Source organism: Garra rufa, chromosome 18 (genome assembly GCF_049309525.1).
Source record: "Garra rufa chromosome 18, GarRuf1.0, whole genome shotgun sequence".
NCBI classification, from domain to species: Eukaryota; Metazoa; Chordata; class Actinopteri; order Cypriniformes; family Cyprinidae; genus Garra; species Garra rufa.
Genome location: NC_133378.1, coordinates 40,359,381 through 40,379,855, shown reverse-complemented (window position 1 = coordinate 40,379,855; position 20,475 = coordinate 40,359,381). Strand labels below are relative to the sequence as shown.

At 35.1% G+C, this 20,475-nt stretch overlaps 1 protein-coding gene across 4 annotated transcripts in view; it reads right to left on the bottom strand.

The window, feature by feature from the left end:
- The window catches only part of LOC141290727 (AP-1 complex subunit sigma-2), a 54,600-nt gene that overhangs the window by 30,154 nt on the left and 3,971 nt on the right, over positions 1-20,475 (bottom strand). For 3 of the 4 annotated variants that reach the window (XM_073822819.1, XM_073822820.1, XM_073822821.1), the window contains exons 3-4: positions 4,589-4,697; positions 4,358-4,495 (exon numbers count right to left, since the gene is read on the bottom strand). In XM_073822819.1, coding sequence (XP_073678920.1) covers positions 4,358-4,495; positions 4,589-4,697 — 247 coding nt within the window. Of the gene's footprint in view, positions 1-1,416; positions 1,448-4,357; positions 4,496-4,588; positions 4,698-20,475 lie in introns of all 4 variants that reach the window. The other variant, XM_073822818.1, reaches the window with a different exon arrangement.

Below are 20,475 nucleotides of genomic sequence, written 5' to 3'. Positions count from 1 at the left end.
GCTTAACATTTTTCAGATGTTCTCTATAATTAAAGTGGGGCAAAATGGCTCGACAGCGCCACCTAAACATGTTCAGCGGTGTGTGCTTTGAGCTATATATATATGGGTCTATGACAGTTCATTGTCAGTTTTACTAATGGTTTTTCATGTATTTTTTTATGTATCATGTACAATACAGCCAGAAACCACTGAAACAGAAGCAGAAGCTCATTAAAACCAAAGCAGATTCAATAAAACATCAAACACATCTGACCTCAAATCAGCGGATAAAGGACAAACCCCATTGGGGACTACGGCAGCCCCTGAGGCTCAAGCTGATAATGGTTTTGTATATTGTTTATGCACATTTGTTTATTTCTTGCATAAATTCCTGCAGTTACTTGAACCATGACGGCGACATAAAGATGCATAAGTAGTTAAATCATTCTAGCAGTGCTCTGTGGGTAAACGGCACATTTAGGTCATGTCTTGCTGCTAAAGTGTGGACAGCACGTCTTTGTTCTCTCGTTCGCCTTTGTCTGCCTGTAATTTGGCCCTCGGGACAAAGTCTGTCAGGATCGCAGTCAGAGATGATAAACCGCAGCTAAGATGTGCTTTCAAAGCTTCACAAACTTGGGTTTAACGATGGAGAATGAATGTTTCTATTTCCTCTAATGCCTAAATCAACCTGAATTAAACAAACAGCCAATCACAGCATTCATTCATCCAAAAACCCTTAAGCTGGGAGACTTTATGACAATGTACAGGAACTAAACTGCGGAATTTGCTTTAGTAACTAAATGGGTGAATCTCACAGAACTATTCAAAAACATTCAATCTCAAAGTAAAAAGAGAGAGATAGAAAATCATTTTTTACATAAAGAAAATTGAGAAAACTAATAGTGCCAGAATGCAAAAAACTAATTCTTAATTAAAGAAAAAATGTGTACATCATATTTATACATCAAGTTTATCAAGTTTATTTACTAAGTTTATCAAAATACAAAATAAAAATTATATGTTATATAAAATATTCTATTATTTTTTTCCTTTTGATTTTGGAGGTAAATCACAGAGAATCAAGTCCATTTTTGGATCATTAAGATTTTAGAATGTGACATTATTAAGTTATTACTACTTTTCTTTATGCAAAATATTATTTCTTGGTTCACTCTTTTGATTTTTGAGTTGAAATGTGACCCGTTTTCATGAGATTCACTCAGTTATTCTATAGTTACCACTAACTCTAGCCTTTTTATTTGAGAAAAATTCAGCATGTCATCAACTTCTTGTCCAGATCAGATTCATTCAGCGTCCAGTGGACGGAGCAACAAACTGAAAGTTTGTGACATGCAGAATAAAATCACGCTGCACTGGGATCAGATTAATGACTAGAGCTACAGGGATACGCTACCGTTAATAATCCATAAATCATACCTGGAAGCAGACGGATCTGAAAATCTAGATTCTGTAAATCAAAACAGTTGAGTCGGACAAAAGAAGGAAAGATACAGAAAGCAAGAGAGAGGAGAAAGACATCAAATACAGTGTGAAAAGCACACTTGAATTAAAGCTGAAGTGTGTAATTTATGCGCCTTTAGAGGCACCAAGCGGAACTACAACCGCAATTGATGTTACCAAGGCGTTGCTATGCAGTTGCTAAGGTCTTGAGTAGTTTTTAGCATGTTCCTATGCAGTTGCTTAAGCAGCTTGAGTAGTGGACACAACATTATGCATGCTATCAAGGTCTATCCAGGTGCCAGGATGTTCTGGGTGGTTATTATGGTGTTGCTAGAATGTTCTGGCTAGCAGCCAAGATGTCCTGAGAGTTGTGTGTGCGTGTGTGTGTGTGTGTGTGTGTGTTGCTACAGTGTTCAGAATGGTTGCCAGGGTGTTGCTATGTGTGTTCTAAGGCGACTGTTGGACTGTAGGATTTCTATGCAGTTTCCCAGGGTTTCTTAGTGTTTTTGAGTGTGTTGCTACAGTATGTGGTTACTACAATGTTCTGGATGGTTGTCAGGGTGTTGCTATGTAACTGCGAAGTTGTTATGAATGTTTCAGCATATTGCTACAGTATTTGGATGCTTTAATGTTCTGGATGTTTGCTAGGGTGTTGATATATGATTGCCAAGGTGCTTTAAGTATTAGCATGTTGCTACAATATGTGGTTGCTATAGTGCTCTGGTTGCTAGGGTGTTGCTAGGTAGTTCTGAGGCAATCTGTGTGGCATTCTTTGAGTGGTTACTGTGGCAAGGTGTCCAGAGTGGTTTTAGTTTGTAGCTACAGTATGCAGTTAGTAAAATGTTCTGAATGGTTACCAAAGTGTTGCTATGCAGTTTTCAATGAGTTCTAGTGTTTGTTTTGTTACAATATTCTGGATGGTTGCCAAAGTGTTACTATATGATTGCCAAATATGTGATTGCTATAATGCTCTGGTTGCTAGGGTGTTGCTAGGCAGTTCTGAGTTGAGTTCTCTGGCATTCTGTGAGTAGTTACTGTGGCATTTATATGTGGTTGTCAAGGTGTTCTGAGTGGTTTTAGTGTGTTGCTATGCTGCTGTTACAGTGCTCTGAATTGTTGCTAGGGTGTTGCTATGTGATTCTAAGGGCAGTTCTCTGAGGGGTTAACATGGCACTTATATGCAGTTGCCAAGGTGTTACGTGGTCATCAAAGTGTCCTGAATGTTTTTTTAGTTTGTTGCTACAGTAAGTAGATACTGGTGTTGCTATGCAGTTTCTAACTGGTTTTAATGTACTGCTACAATGTGAGTTCCCTAAGTGGTTAATGTGGCATTTCTATGTGGTTGTCAAGGTGTTCTGAGTGGTTTTAGTGTGTTGCTATGCTGCTGTTACGGTGCTCTGAATTGTTGCTAGGGTGTTGCTATGTGATTCTAAGGGCAGTTCTCTGAGGGGTTAACATGGCACTTATATGCAGTTGCCAAGGTGTTACGTGGTCATCAAAGTGTCCTGAATGTTTTTTAGTTTGTTGCTACAGTAAGTAGATACTGGTGCTGCTATGCAGTTTCTAACTGGTTTTAATGTACTGCTACAATGTGAGTTCCCTAAGTGGTTAATGTGGCATTTCTATGTGGTTGTCAAGGTGTTCTGAATGTATTTTAGTGTATTGCTACAGTATGTGGAATGCTGTAATGTTCCGGACGGTTGCCAGAATGTTGCTATGCAGTTTCAAAGCCACTGTTAGAGTGCTCCGAATGGCTGCTTGGGTGGTTCTAAGGTGATTTTTTTCAGTGGTTAACGAGGCACTTCTATACAGCTGCCAAGTTGTTGAGTGGTGTAGCATGCTGCTACAGTATGTGGTTGCTATGATGCTCTGAATGGTTGCCAAAGTGTTACTATACAGTTACAGTGTTCCAAGTGTTTTTTAACGTGTTGCTATGTCGCTGATACAGTGTTCAAGATAGTTTTCAGATTGTTGCTCTTTGATTTCCAAGGTGTTTTGCTACAGTATTTAGTGGCTATAATGTTCTGAACAGTTGCTAGGGTATTACTATGCATTTCTGGGGCAGCTGTTAGAGTGCTCTGAGTGGTTACTTTCTAGATGGTTGCTAAAGTGGTTGCCAGGGTATTACGTGGCTAAAAGAGTTTTTTGTGTGTTGCTACAGTGTTCTGAATGGTTACTAGGGTGTTGCTATCTTTGCTTGGCTACCGTGTTCTAGATAATTGCTAGATTGTTGCTATGCAGTTCTAAGGCAACTGATAGAATGCTGTGGGTGGTTCTTATAGCATTGCTACATGGTTGCTAGGGTTCTGATTGACTGCCAAGGCATTACAGGCAGTTGTTTGGACTTCAGATTAGATTTACAGCAGCTCTGCACATTCAAATGGAACATGAGAAAACATAGTAACCTCAAAAAGACACACTTCAGCTTTAATGTGAAAGCCCAGCATCAGGACAGATATCCTGCAGATCTGCACGTCTGTAAGACTCCATGAGGATGAAGATAAAAAGATTGTGTGTGAAAGCTCAGTTCTTCTACACTGTATTGAACAAAGGAGCGTTTTGTTTTGCAAGAGCCAGGCCGGCGGGGTAATACACACACACAAGAGCAGAGTATGTGTATGTGTGTGCGCCGCTAACCAATGAGTCATTGTGAACCTGCAGCTCCTGAGGGATTTCTACCATTCAATTCAAAGTGAGAGGCCAAAAACACAGTGACGTTCGCTAACGGCCCCGTTGCTTTGCTGTGATGTTAATAAACCTCAGTACCCAAGAGGGCAAGACACCCATTAAACCAGATGTGTTATTATTCTATAGAAGCTAGAGATAAACATGTCAAATGACTAATTAACTGTAACAAACTTGCTCAGCAAAGTGTTTCTTGTCCCAGAAACAATTTGAGGAAGCACATGCGTCTCACCTCCTGCAGCAGATCCGCCTGCTCAATGGCTTTCAGGACGTTCTTCTTCGACGTCTCCTGAGCCTCGCCTCCGAGCAGGAACTCGTCCAGGATGAAATACGCCTTCTCGAAGTTAAAGATGATATCCAGCTCACAGACCTGAGTTTGAAAAGATCAATCACTGTTATCTGCAATCACTTTCGTTTTGGAAGCAACTAGTAACATCAATTTATTTTTTGCCGCATTACTTACGCTGCCAAAGTATTTATCAAGCAGTTCGACGTAGCGGTGGATGATTTCCAGTGTGATCAGTTCGTTGTCCTGGTCCTCAATGGCACAGCAGAAATAAAGACTGGCGTATCTGCAACATAAACGTAATGTTTGTTTTAGTGCACTGTTGCTAATTCAAAGAGGTTTGAATCAGCTTTAAATGGTTACCAAGGTGTTGCTATGCAGTTTGCCAAGGAGTCTGGCGTGGTGTGGTTGCTAAAATGTTTCTGAATGGTTACCAAGATGTTCTGAGTGGTTTTAAGTGTGTTGCTACATTTTTTTTTACAGTATTCCAGATGGTTGCCAAGGCGTTGCTATGCAGTTGTCAAGGTGTTTTGAGAGTTTTTTGTATTGCTACAGTATGTTTTTTTTTTATAATATTACAGATGGTTGCCAAGGTATTGCTATGTGGTTGACAAAGTGTTCTGATTGTTTTTAGTGTTGCTAGAGTCTGTACTTGCTAAAATGTTCTGGATAGTTACCAAGATGCAGTTTCCAAGGTGTTCTAAATACTTCTTAGTGTACTGCTAAAGTGTGTTTTTGTTATAATAATCTGTATAGTTGCCAAGGTGTTGCTATGAGGTTGTCAAGGTGTTCTAAGTGTTTTTTTATGCAGCATAATGTAATGATGGTTGCCAAAGTGTAGACATGCAGATGCCAAGGTGTTCTGAGTGGTTTTGTGTGTTGTTACAGTATGTGTTTCTTATAATATTTTGGATGGTTGCCAAGGTGTTGCGAGGTGGTTGTCAATGTGTTCTGAGTGGTTTTTAGGGTGTTGCTGCAGTATGTGTTTATTATAATATTACAAATGGTTACCAAGGTGTTGCTATGCGGTTGTCAAGGTTTTTTAGTATTGCTAGAGTATGTGTTTGTTGTAACATGCTAGATGGTTGCTATGCGGTTGTCATGGTGCTATGAGAGTCTTTAGGGTGTTGCTACAGTATGCGTTTCTTATAATATTCCAGTTGGTTGCCAAGGTGTTGCTATGCGGTTGTCGCAGTGTTAAGAGTGTGTTTACTATGTTGCTACAGTATGTGGTTGTTATAATATTACAGATGGTTGGCAAGGTGGTGCTATGTGGTTGAAAAAGTGTTCTGAGTGCTTTTAGTGTGTTGCTACAGTATGTGTTTGTTATTATGTTTCACAGTAGATGGTTACCAAGGTGTTGCTATGCAGTTGCCAAGGTGTTCTGGGTGTTTTTTTAAGTCTGTTGCTACCATATGTGTTTGTTATATTATTCCAGATGGTTGCTAACGTAACGCTATGTGGTTGCTAGAGTACTTAGTTGCTAAAATATTTTTGGATAGTTACAAAGTTGTTGCTCTGCAGTTTCTAATGTGTCCTGAATGCTTTTAGTTACTGTTACAGTGTGTTTTTCTTATAATATTCTGTGTGGTTGCCAAGGTGTTGCTATGCAGTTGTCAAGGTCTTCTGGGTGGTTTTTAGTGTGTTAAAAGTTACAGTATTGTACTAAAATATACATTCTCTATCAAGACAATTAGATCTAGACAACTAGAGTGTAACTAGCTTGAAACAGGCAAACAATTTATATATATTCACAAAATTAAAACGTATAGTATAAAAATGGCTTTTGTATTCCTATAACTGCATATACTGTATACATATGTTAGAAACTCAGTCTGACTTTAAGATATAGATATTACATGCTGTATAAATATATAACACAATGCATTGTACACATTATTTTTCAGAGCGACTACTTCTATTTCCGACACAGCAAGAAAACAAAATGAAACAGCTGTGGAGAATGTCAAAGAAAAGAAAAACACTGCTTTATTGATTAGAACAGGAGTGATATTACTTTTGAAGGAGTGCAACATGTTTCTCTGTACCTCCTGAGGAAACTGCTCTCAGATCGACTTCTAAGGCATCGTAATGTCACATCTAATGATCTAGAACAAATTCAAGGGAGCCTAAGATTAAACCAAGCAAATATTTAAGGACTACAATGGTTATTTTGAGGAGAAATGAAGTCATGCGTTAAAAATATGATTTGACATTTGTGAATTAGTCTACACTTTTCAAACCGCATTATTATTTGCACCAACCACCAAACCACAAGCACACACACACACTGGAGGATTGTGGGATATCCTATCACACATCTATACAGGCAGGGCAAATGGACAAATGGACAAAAGTCTTAATTTGTGGATTATTATGCAATAAATCGTCTGGTTCTGTCTGATGGGCCAAGTGTGTGTGTGGTTTAATACTAATAATGTCTACTCTTTTTCCAGCTGACACTTCATTAATCTTCATTCTCTCAGACGGATCTCTGGCCGGTGAAAGCTGCTGAGCGAGCGTTTTTCTCTGCAATAATGTGCTGCTGTGATCAGCAGACGGCATGGTTGTTCATTTAGTCTTCTGGATACTCGCCTTTTTACTGTATTTGTGTGTGAGACACACAGAGAATGAAAATGAATTCAGCAAATACAACTTCTGTCTGAAATTCTGTGATATGAATATGCATGTGAATACGCATATTTACGCAAATGTGCATATATAATATCAGGTTTACTTGCTACTGGCTATCAGGTGTGTGTGGTCTAGATGAAAATAATAGGTAGAAAAGGTCAAATAAAATATGAACAGAGTGAATGTAATAAAATAAAGATTCAAATGAAGTGAACAAGTAATAAAATAAAATGAAAAATAAAAATGCAAATAAAGTGAATGTCCTAATAAAGTAAAAAAAATGCAAATAGGGTAATTAAAATTAAATGTTAAATGAAATATGCCAATAGAGTGGACAAGTAATAAAATAAACAAACATAAACATAAAAAGGAATAACAATTTAAAAAAGGAGTGAATGGAATAAAAAATGCAAATGAAGTGAACAAGAACAAGTAAATAAAATAAAATACAAAAATATGAAAATTATGTAAATGTAATCAAATAAAAATCTTCAAGTTGAGTGAATGAGTAATATAATAAACATAAGCAAACACAAATCTGAAAGAATGAACAAATTACAAAAAATAAGCCATCATAAAATAAAAATAATAAAAATATGCAAATGGAGTGAATGCAAAATATGCAAATAAATTAAAAAATAAAATAAAATTAATATGCAAATCAAGTGAACAAGTAACAAAAAATGTAATCATGTAAAAAAATCAAATTAAATAAAGAGTAAAAATATGAAAATGGAGTATGGAAAAATGGAAAATGGAGTAAATGCAATAAAATAAAGACAATCACAAAAAATAAGCTAACACAAAAAAATATGCAAATGGAGTAAATGTAATAAAATAAAATAACATGCAAATAAAGTGCATAAGTAAAACATTTAAATGAAAATAAAGATAAAATAAAATATGCAAATGGAACTAATAATGTAAAAATGCAAATTAAATTAAATACAAAATTAATATGCAAATCAAGTGAACAAGTAACAAAAAATGAAATAATGTAAAAAAAAAATTTAAACGTAAAAAATTAAAATATGAAAGTGTAGTATGGAAAAATGGAAAACTGAGTAAATGCAATAAAATAAAGACAAATCTGAAAGAATAAACAAATAACAAAAAATAATCTAACCTAAAATTAAAAAAAAAAAGTAATTGCAAATGATGTAAATGTAATCAAATAAAAATCTTCAAGTAGAGTGAACGAGTAATAAAATGTAATAAAATCATATAAAATAAAAAATCTGCAAATGGGGTGACTAAAATTAAATCAAATAATGGAAATGGAAAAAAGACAATGGAAATATAAAAAAATAAATTAAGTTAACTAGTAATAATAAAACAAAATCAAATGTCAAATAGAGTGAATGTAATAAAATTACGCAAAATGGATGACTAAAATAAAAATATGCAAATGGAGCAAACAAGTAATAAAATGCAGTGAACAAGTTACTTGCTACTAAGTGCCTCAAAAGATTCAATTCTTTCAAAGATATAAAGCCACAAACCTCAGAAACATTTCTCAAACTAGAGACCATCTAGTACAAACAAACATACACAAGCTTCTTAGCAATGCTTATGCTCTGTTTAGAGCTGACAGAGACAGAGCGGGCGGCCGGGGTCAGAGGTCAGACGAGGCGCGCTGCGAGGGAATCAATCTGGAACAGAACCAAAGCCTGGAGAACCAGAGGAACCGCTGCAGACACAAGGTCACGCTCATTATTACAACCCACAGTCTGTTCATCTGTCTACACCGCTTTAGTCTCTGTGTTTTATTGGCTTTACAAACAACTACATCTGTACAAAAGTGTCTGCAGGCTAAACAAAACAGTGCTAAATGGGTATTATACAAGAAAATAAAAATAAGAAAATACAGAGTGCACAAGTAATAAGATATAATTCAATTAAATAATATGCAAATGGGGTGAAAAAACAAAAGGTTAGTCTTAAAATAAAAGAAAAGAGAAAAAGTTATGAAATCAAATAATCACAAAATATGCAAATAGAGTGAATGTAATAAAATGTAATTAAATTTAAAAATATGCAAATTTGGAACGGAATACAACAAGTAGGGATGTCCCGATCAGCTTTTTTTGCCCTCGAGTCTGAGTCCGAGTCATTTGATTTCGAGTATCTGCCGATACAGAGTCCCGATCCGATACTTCTATAATACATAAAAAATAAGGAACATCCTGGATCTGTTTCTTCGCTCTTCTTTATTCTTTTTTTATTTAATTCACCTTATTTTAACATTCAACAACTCTGTTAACAAACAGAGCACTTCTGTGAGGGGTAGTTTAAACAATCAAGTAATAAATTACATAAATTCTTCACTTCTGGACTTTAGTGCAACAGTAAATATAAAAAAAGTCTAATATAAAAACAAATAGCACCTCAACTTAAAATACCCGGCAGGCATGTAAACAAATCAAAAAATAAAAGTGCCACAGTGTTTGCTGTGTTTCTGTGAGGAGTCAAGAGGTCTAACTCTGTGTCATTGCATTACTATTGATGTGTTAAAAAATAATGAGAATATCAGGGCTCGCAAAATTTCAAAATCTCTGGTAGCCCTTCGGGCAGGTACTCTTCAGATTTTGGTAGCCCGAAAATTTAACTAGCCCAAATAAAAAAAACGTATTTTTTTTTTAAATATAGAAAATCAGATAGGAGTCTAAACTTAATCAAAAATGTTTTCAATACACAAATATAAACAAATATCAAAGAAGGAATTTTATTTCACTATTTGGTGTATCTGCAGAATTTTTAAATATCAATTTAAAGGCAATTATATTTATTTAAAACATAAATATTACTGTCTTAATTGTTTAGTATTTTAGAAGGCACATTAACTTCCTTCACATTTACAACTCTATGTGTTTGCTGCATAAAAACGTAGGTCGTCGGGGGGCGCTTTAGGAGCGCTGAAATACTACGGTTTCCCTAGTAACGGCTGAACACAAAGCAGCATTATCAGGCATGAAATGAAAATGCTAAAGACACGTTTCTGAGGACAGTCGGTTCACTTCAGATACGTTCTTATAAAGACATCAGTGCTGCGTTTTGACTTTGAAACGGGCAGTGCACATATTTATCCAATGACACAATTGCCTTTTGAAGTTTAATTCAGCCCTATGGGCCATTCTCGTCTTTCCGTCCCCAAATGTAAGACCTCCTAAATTATAATTAAGACTTTTCTTATACTATTTAACATATTTAAAACTTTTTATGGCCTTAAATTTGATACAACTAAATTGAGGAGTTTAAGGACCTCCAGGAGCCCTCTACTTTACGATAGCCCTTCGGCCAGCACAGTGACAGATTTTGGTAGCCCAACTGGAAAATACAATAGCCCCTAGATGTCGGGCTAGCGATTTTGCGAGCCCTGGAATATATATACAGTCGTGGCCAAAAGTTTTGAGAATTACATAAATATTGGAAATTGGAAAAGTTGCTGCTTAAGTTTTTATAATAGCAATTTGCATATACTCCAGAATGTTATGAAGAGTGATCAGATGAATTGCATAGTCCTTCTTTGCCATGAAAATTAACTTAATCCCGAAAAAAAAAAAACTTTCCACTGCATTTCATTGCTGTCATTAAAGGACCTGCTGAGATCATTTCAGTAATCGTCTTGTTAACTCAGGTGAGAATGTTGACGAACACAAGGCTGGAGATCATTATGTCAGGCTGATGGGGTTAGAATGGCAGACTTGACATGTTAAAAGGAGGGTGATGCTTGAAATCATTGTTCTTCCATTGTTAACCATGGTGCCCTGCAAAGAAACGCGTGCAGCCATCATTGCATTGCATAAAAATGGCTTCACAGCCAAGGATATTGTGGCTACTAAGATTGCACCTAAATCAACAATTTATACACTGTAAAACCTAACAGTGGAATTCGTTAAATGAAATGAGTTAATTTAACTCAAAAATTTCTAAAAGTTATTTCAACTCAATACATTTTAGTGATGTAAACTCAAACGCGAATTAGGTTAAGCAGAACTCATTTTAAATAAGTTACTAGAAATTAATTTAATCTATTATTGCCATACACTCTATGTCTATGGCCGATCACAAAATATTTAAAATAAATATAAGCTTAATCCATGATTTCTAATATAGTTTTTCGAGAAGTCACGTTTGTATAATATAGTTCTAGATTATTAGATGTTTCATTACTAGATAAATAGCCTAACTAAATGGTAATATATTACTTTTAATAATAATTAAACAACCATAATAATAAACTATAATAATAACGATAATATAATAAATACATACATCTATTTCATTTAGATTTAGATTTATAATTTTAAAATAATTACTTTTACTGGAGGCTAAATATTTTCCGGGTTTTTTCAAAAACCGCGCGCATTTTTTCAGTCAATCACGTCTGCTCATGCTCATCCTCTCACTCATGTCACGGGATCACAGCAGGATGGATTGCGACGTATTCCTGGAAAATATCAGGCAAGTTAAGCTTTTCAAACTTCTTTATTGCTGTTTTAAGCACTTTCGAACGACTTGTGTTTTATTGTCAACTTTATTGTGTATAACGTTGTCTAGCAAAGATCAAGCAGGCAGCTATGGCGTCATTACATCAAAGTTATCAACGGGAGGTGTTAAATATGCAGTGTTAAACACAACGGTTTGTCAGTGATAAATTAATAAATATGTTTTGTGGTTTCTCACAGTCGGACACAAACGAGTCCAGCAATTTTTATTTTTAAACTGGAGAGGCGGCTGACAGACGAACTATCTTCCACATCTTTAACCGTCACTCGCGCCACAGCTCCGAAGCAAGGTAAAGCAAACACACATTCCCTATTTTCAAAAATGTTTAAACTTTTTGTTAATCGTTTTTTATTATTTGGTTTGTCAGTTTCATCTAGAATATCCATGTGACGTTGACGTTTAACGTTACTATACTCGCCCAAGCCCGGTGAGGAGCGTTTATACTCTGTTTTGTTAACCTTAAGTTAGTTAACATTTTAGACTGTTATTTGCTCCTCATGTTGTCTTATTTAAAATTCATACTAACAAATTGTCATGTTTTTTACATCAATCTTTTCAGAGCTAAGGGGTGGTGTGATGTCATTGGCAACAAGCTGCTGCAGTAAAAGCCTAAAATGAAGTAAGTAGAATTCACATTATATTTATATGATGGGCTTTAGGATATATACAAATTGATTGGCTTTAGTGTTTATTACGAGATTACAAGATGTAATTTGTCACGTTATAAAAAGTAAAGTTCTTCAGTTTTTATTTTTTGATGATGCAATTGCAATTGTAATTGTGTCCAGAATTACCAGCAACACAAATTCAATCTCTGCTCTTCTGAAGCAATACTGTAATTTTATGTGAATATTAGATTTGAAATTTAGACCTAAACAATGATCAATGGTGAATACACAGCACAGATGAAAAATGGCAAACCTCAACTAGCATCCCACAAGAATAACATCATGACATCTAAGGACCAGTAATGTTTGTAGTGTGCTACCATTTTGATTCAGTCTGAATTGGCAGAGTGAATGACATCTTAAATTTCAGGTTGGCTGTCATTCTGTCAGTCTTTTTTATTTTGTGTTGCTTCAGAAGAATACCAGTGAAGTCTTTTAAGTTGTGATTATAGTTATAGTTATATACTTAATTAATACAGATGAAAAAAATATATTTTATGGGTCTAGGAACATTCCATTTGCGTAGCTGTCTATGGAGGCTCAGAAAGTTCTCAGATATCATTAAAAATACCTTAAAGGGATAGTTCAAACAAAAATGTTTAACTCAAACCATTGCAGTCTGTCAGTCATATAATGGCAGTCAATAGTTACCAAATCTTTGAGGGGAAAAAACATACACAGACAAAACCCAATTAAACCCTGCGGCCCGTGGTGATACATTGAGATCTTGAGACACAAAACTGTCTGTCTTGTTCAAGAAACTTAATAGTATTTACATCATTATTTACCTCTGATCCACCGGAACTCTCCGCTGTATGGAGCGTGTTCACAACAACCTGTGCATGGTGCGTCAGCGTGCTCTGGCGATTGTAGTCGGTGAAAAGTCAACACTCCCGGATGGGTTTGCACAAGAAAACGTAATCTTTTAGTTTTTAATCAATTGCCAGAATCAGGATAAGCACAAGTCATTATCATTTTGAGTAGCCACTATGCACTACGTAAACAATGAGTGATGTGTACACATGACAGACCGCTTCCGTGCCTGCATCTACTATGGCAGATCACGTTGATGCATCACGCGCCGGCTGTTGTGAGGACAGTAGAACGTTGCGATCGATCAAAGGTAAATAATATTATAAATACTGTTCAGTTTTTTGTACAGACCGATAGTTTTGTGTCTCAAACCTCAATGTATCGTCACGAGCCACAGGGTTTAAATTGGAATACGGGCTTGGAACAACATTAGAGTAAGTAATTCTCATTTTTGGGTGAACTATCACTTTTTCTCTCTGTTCTGTAATAAAGAACCTTAGATTGTCAAATTAAATAGTAAATTAGTAAAATGAGTTTATGTAAATTAAATTAAATCTCTAAAACATTTAGCTGATATTCACATCTGAAAATCCTGCTGATAAACAACTCTGGAAGTTGTGATGTGAAAATTAAAGTACTACAGGTTTTTTGTTTTAAATTGTGTACATACCTTATTGAATAAACACTTTCCCGATCCTTCACACCTTTATTGTAATTTATGAAAATGTAAATATGTCTGATTTGTTTAGATATGATGATATTTGGTGACGTACTCTAACAAAACTTTTACTGCATTTAGAAAACGGGAGCCTGATCAGGTGCAGATGGCAGCTGTCACCATCACTGTTAAGGAGGAAGAGGGAACATTATTCTTAAACCCAATGGAATGACAGCAGAAACCACGTCAACTAGATGAGCCCCAGAGACAGATCATCCTTGAAGACCTCATCACCTAGACGGCCATCGACGCAAGACCACGAGAACCAGATGAGTCCTCTCCAATCTGACTTTGTGGCAACATGGAACTTTTGCGTCTATGTTAATATTAGTCTGTTTCTTTCTTATTCTGAGGTTGCTGTAGCCACCAGGTCTAGTCTGTATCCAGATCAAATGGTCACTGCAGTAATGTAAAGTTGCTTTGACACAACTTGTATTGTAAAAAGCATTGTATAAATAATTTTGACTTGGATGTTTTGATTGTATCTAAAGATGATATCTGCCAAGTCTTGGCTCAGTGTACAGGTTTTTTTTTTTTTTGCACTAATGTATTCCCTTATAGTATACATACTTAAGATTAACAGTACTTTCTATACAAAATTTAAGGAAAACCTTTTTTTTATATTTTATTTTAAAATTGATCCACTGTGTTTCATATCATTTATTGTTATTATTTTTTAATATTATCAATTATAATTAGTATTTTAAAAAGGGATTTTGTTAAACATTTCCTTGTTTTTGCTGTCTTTGCTTATTTGGTGAAAAGTCTGATAAGATAAAGCGTAAATATTATATTTTTAACTAAACAGATCACTTATTTTTATTTATGCTTTAAAACATTTGTTGTATTTCAATAAATACTTAAGAAAACCCACCTGTTCTGTCATTATTACCAGTGTTTTTGGTACGTCTTATGTAACTTTATTGCTTTGAGTTTGATGAACTTAAACCATCTAAGGCAATCGGTTTCCTCAAACCATTCAAGTAGCAAAAAGTTGATAAGACTTAGTTGGATTTGTTACCTGAATTCAAACTGACTGAGTGGAATAAACTTACATTTTTAAAGTTGAGTTAACTCAAATAATTGCCTAAGCTAATGTTAAAAAGAATAAGTTAATTAAACTCAATGTATATGAGTTTATAGTACTCATATTTTTGGGTTTTACCAAACTTAAATGGTTTAAGGCAATCAGTTTCCTAAAACGGTTTGAGTTACCGTAACTTGTCGGGTTTTACAGTGTAGGATCATCAAGAACTTCAAGGAAAGAGGTTCAATTCTTGTTAAGAAGGCTTCAGAGCGTCCAAGAAAGTCCAGCAAGCGCCAGGATGGTCTCCTAAAGAGGATTCAGCTGCGGGATCGGAGTGCCACCAGTGCAGAGCTTGCTCAGGAATGGCAACAGGCAGGTGTGAGCGCATCTGAACACACAGTGAGGCCAAGACTTTTGGAAGATGGCCTGGTGTCAAGAAGGGCAGCAAAGAAGCCACTTCTCTCCAAATAACTTCAGGGACAGATTGATCTTCTGCAAAAAGTATGGCGAATGGACTGCTGAGGACTGGGGCAAGGTCATATTCTCAGATGAAGCCTCTTTCCGATTGTTTGGGGCATCTGGAAAAAGGCTTGTCCGGAGAAGAAAAGGTGAGCGCTACCATCAGTCCTGTGTCATGCCAACAGTAAAGCATCCTGAGACTATTCATGTGTGGGGGGTTGCTTCTCATCCAAGGGAGTGGGCTCACTCACAATTTTGCCCAAAAACACAGCCATGAATAAAGAATGAAACACCCTCCAACAGCAACTTCTTCCAACAATCCAACAACAGTTTGGTGAAGAACAATGCATTTTCCAGCACGATGCCATAAGGCAAAAGTGATAACTAAGTGGCTCGGGGACCAAAACGTTGAAATTTTGGGTCCATGGCCTGGAAACTCCCCAGATCTTAATCCCATTGAGAACTTGTGGTCAATCCTCAAGAGGCGGGTGGACAAACAAAAACCCACTAATTCTGACAAACTCCAAGAAGTGATTATGAAAGAATGGGTTGCTATCAGTCAGGATTTGGCCCAGATGATGATTGAGAGCATGCCCAGTCGAATTGCAGAGGTCCTGAAAAAGAAGGGCCAACACTGCAAATACTGACTCTGCGCATAAATGTCATGTAATTGTCGATAAAAGCCTTTGAAACGTATGAAGTGCTTGTAATTATATTTCAGTACATCACAGAAACAACTGAAACAAAGATCTAAAAGCAGTTGAGCAGCAAACTTTGTGAAAACTAATATGTGTGTTCTCAAAATTCCAGCAATTTGCTAATACCTAGAATATCGAAAACAACTGCGGGTGGCAGATCATGTTCTTATCTAGCGCCTAAACTCTGGAACAATCTACCTAACACTGTTCGGGAGGCAGACACAATCTGTCAGTTTAAATCTAGATAAAAGACACAACTCTTTAACCTGGTTTACACATAAAAACATTAACACATTCCTATAACTCAAATCCGTTAAAGGATTGTTAGGCTGCATTAATTAGGTCAACCGGAACCGAAAACACTTCCCATAACATCTGATGCACTCGTTGCATCGTAAAAAGAATGGCATCTACGCTAATATTAGTCTGTTTCATTCTCATTCTGAGGTCACCGTAGCCACCAGACCCAGCCTGTATCCGGATCAGATGGTCACTGCAGTCCCCCGGATCCAGTTCGTACCCAGCTTAGATCATGGATCACCACCTGGAGATGACTTCTATAGCCCTGAATGTCAACCAGATGAGCTCCAGAGACGGATCATCACTAAAGACCTCGCCAACCTAGACAGCCATCGGCGCTACACCACAGGAACCTGATGAGTTCTCTACAATCTGACATTGGTACAAACTGCTGGTTTGGTCTGGCCAGAGGAGAACTGGTCCCCCGACTGAGCCTGGTTTCTCCCAAGGTTTTTTTTTTCTCCATTTCTGTCACCTGTGGCTTTTTGGTTCCTTGCCGCTGTCGCCTCTGGCTTGCTTAGTTGGGGACACTTTCCAGCGATATCGTATACTATTTGAACTGAACTGACGATGATATCACTGAATTCATTGATGAACTGCCTTTAACTGAAAATTGATTGTTTACAATAATGCGTTACTTACACACTATTGTGCTGTTTAAATACTGTGCAGTTGCTTTGACACAATCTGTATTGTTAAAAGCGCTATATAAATAAAGGTGACTTGACTTGTTCACTCGATTTGCATATTTGTTTTGTATTTTAATTTAATTTGCATATTTTGTTTTAATTAGTAATTTCATTTGTAAAGTAATGTAAAAAAAAAATGAATAAAATAAAATCTGCAAATTGAACTTACGAATATGCAAATCAAGTGAACAAGTAAAAAAAATAATGTAAAATTAAATTAAATAAAAAGAAAAACATATAAAGTAAAATTATGAAAATGGAGTATGGAAAAATGGAAAATGGAGTAGATGCAATAAAATCAAGACAAATCTGAAAGAATGAACAAATAACAAAAAATAAGCTAACTTAAAATCAAAATAATAAAAATATGCAAATGGAGTGAACGTAATAAAATAAAAATAACATGCAAATAAAGTGCATAGGTGAAAAATTTAAATAAAAAACATGCAAATAAATAAAGATAAAATATGCCAATAGTGTGCATAAGTAATCAAAATAAAAAAAATGGCAATTAAATGTATTTAATACAATAAAACAAAGACAAATCTCAAAGAGTGATCGAACAACAAAAAAATAAGCTAACATAAAATAAAAAACATGCAAATAAAGTGAACGTAATAAATTAAAAGTAACATGCAAATTGAGTGTACAAGTAAAAAATATGCAAATAATGATCAAATAAAATATGCAAATGGAATTACTAAGTACAACTAAAAAATAGAATTAAATTAAAATACAAAATGATTATGCAAATCGAGAGAACAAAAAATAAAATGATGTAAAAACAATCAAATAAAAAATATGAAAATGTAATAAATATGAAAATGGAGTGAATACAATAAAATTAAATTAATTTAAAAAGCAAACAGAGTAAAATATTAACAAAAAAATGTATTAGTTAAAATGTAAAATTAAAGTGCAAAACATTTCAAAATACTGAATCGTTACAAAACCTGCATGTGTGTTTATCTGTATATACTACTTTTTTTTTTTAACTCTAAGGCCCGGTTTCACAGACAGGGTTAGTTCAATTAGGACATTTGTAATTTTTATAACCATGCTTAGAAAAAAAACATTACTGGTGTGCATCTTGAGACAAAACAAAGGCACTGATATATTTTAAGATCAATCAGTGCAATTTTGTTTCAGTTGAAACAGCTCAGACTTACATTTTAGTCTAGGACTAGGCTTAAGCCTTGTCTGTGAAACCGGGGGTAAATGTTTTTCTATTAAGCAGTAGCCTTTGTGTTTGTGTTGATCTGTATTCTTTATAATTAAATTGTGCAAAAACAATTTATGATGTAAGTGCTGATATGCGATTGTGTTTTCCTGCGTTGACTCTGACCCTGTGGTGTTCAAAGGAGAATCACGACTCGAATCCTCATGAAATAAAGAAGAGAACAAAGTGAACGTGAGGACAGACGCCCTTCAGCACACTCCAACAGAAGCAGAGCAAACGTGCGCTGCATACTCTCTACATTCACTCAGCATACTCCAGACAAATAACAACAATCAGTTCACGCTGCTCATTTCAGACGCGCCATAAAACACAATAACAACATTGTGCGCTGCTAAATCAATTAGGCCAATGTTCATATTTGTATTCTGCTTGTTCTCAGAGCCTGGGGAACAAACACACACACAATAATGTCACCAAACACTAAACAGTTAAAGTTTAGTATGTGCATTGACCTGCAATACCAAAGCAACCACCCAGAACACTGAATACTGAATGAAAACAAACAATGGAGTCATGGTTCCTTGGACTCACAATTTTTCTGTTTAATATTGTAAAGCTGATTTGACAATCTGTATCGTAAAAGCACTATATAAATAACAATGACTTGACATAACACTATGAGTAAAACAATGCTGAACTATAGTACAAAAAACAGTGTTAAATCACGAAATTCTGAAAAATAAAGCACTTTTTTTCTAAGAATTTGGACTATTTTACATGCAATTTTGAGTTATAAAGTCAGAATTGTGAGATATAAACTCGAGAGAAAAAAAAAATCCAGAATTGGATTTTAAAACTCGCGATTGCCAATTTCTCACAATCTCACAATTCTGAGAAAAAAGTCAGAATTGCGAGTTTGTATCACATTTCTGTTTAAAAAAAATAATAATAATCTTTAAATATTGACAATGATTTTTAGAATTATATTTTATTTGTAACTTTTTTCTCAGAATTGTGAGCTATAAACTCCCAACTGCGAGTTGAAAAAAATTCTGAATTGTGAGATATAAACTCGAGAAAAAAAAAACAGAATTGGATTTTATAACTCGCGATTGCAAGTTTATTTCTAACAATTCTGAGAAAAAAGTCAGAATTGAGAGTTTGTATCACATTTCTGTTAAAAAATTCCTTTAATATTAAGAATGATTTTTAGAATTATATTTTATTTGTAACTTTTTTCCCAGAATTGTGGGGAAAAAAAAGTCAGAATTGTGAGATAAAAAGTCACAATTAACTGATTTCTCCAGCCTTGAAGTTTCATGCTATTAGTCTCTGTCATTTTTTTTCCCTCTTTTTGGCAGTTGTGAAAAAAATATATTATATGAAGTTTACCCAATTATGATGACATCCACTGCTGAGAGAAGAAACTATCGGTTTGGATTTTTGCCAATAACCGATTGTTCCAGTAATCAATAAAACTGATCAAGCAATCAATTCACATGTTCCTCCAGAAACATTAAAATTAAGCAGGTTTGCTGTTATTCTCCTGATATGATGACATATTACATCTATATCAAACACTGCAGTGTCTGTCCAGGTGGGGTGTTTGTGGGTCCATTTCACTGCGTGTGTGTGTGTTTGTGTCAGATCTCAGGTCTCAGGTCAGTGTGAATGTACCCCCAATTCTGCTGCCATGGAAACAGCATCATCTGAACACTTCCATCCGAGTGAACGATCACACACACACTCTCACATGAGGAGAAGTCAACTGAGATTCAGGTGTACAGGACACAGAAACACAAACTACAGCTGCTGTTCAGTCCTGAAAAACCTCACTTCAGCAATGGAAACATCAGATTGTGAAAATAGTTACCATCCTTGCTCATTATTTTGTGCCCATAAACTAGTTCTGTGTATGTAAATATTTACATATAAAACTCCATTTACTTTGAGATATGTTCCTGATCTTACTGTAAGCCAGTGTTATTTTAGTATCGTTGATATTAGTTTTTGGTAATATTTTATATTAAAATGTGTTTTAATATTTTCTGTTTTAATTTTCAATTTAAGTTTTGTCATCTTTTTATGATTTTTTAAAAATATTTTTAATACATTTTAGCTTTTAGTTTGAGATTATTTAGCTTTTAATTATTTTAGTACTTCAATTTAAGTTAATTTAAAATGGGAAAAGTAATTTTTTTTTATATTTTAACTTTATTCAGTTAATGTTTATTTTATTTCAAGTTTTTATGATAAACTAACATAAACTAGTTCTGTGTGTAAATACTCTAATAACTTAAAAAAAACAGTTACCTCATTTACTTAAAGTCATCATCTTTACTTTTTTTCAAATATTTTAATTACTTTTT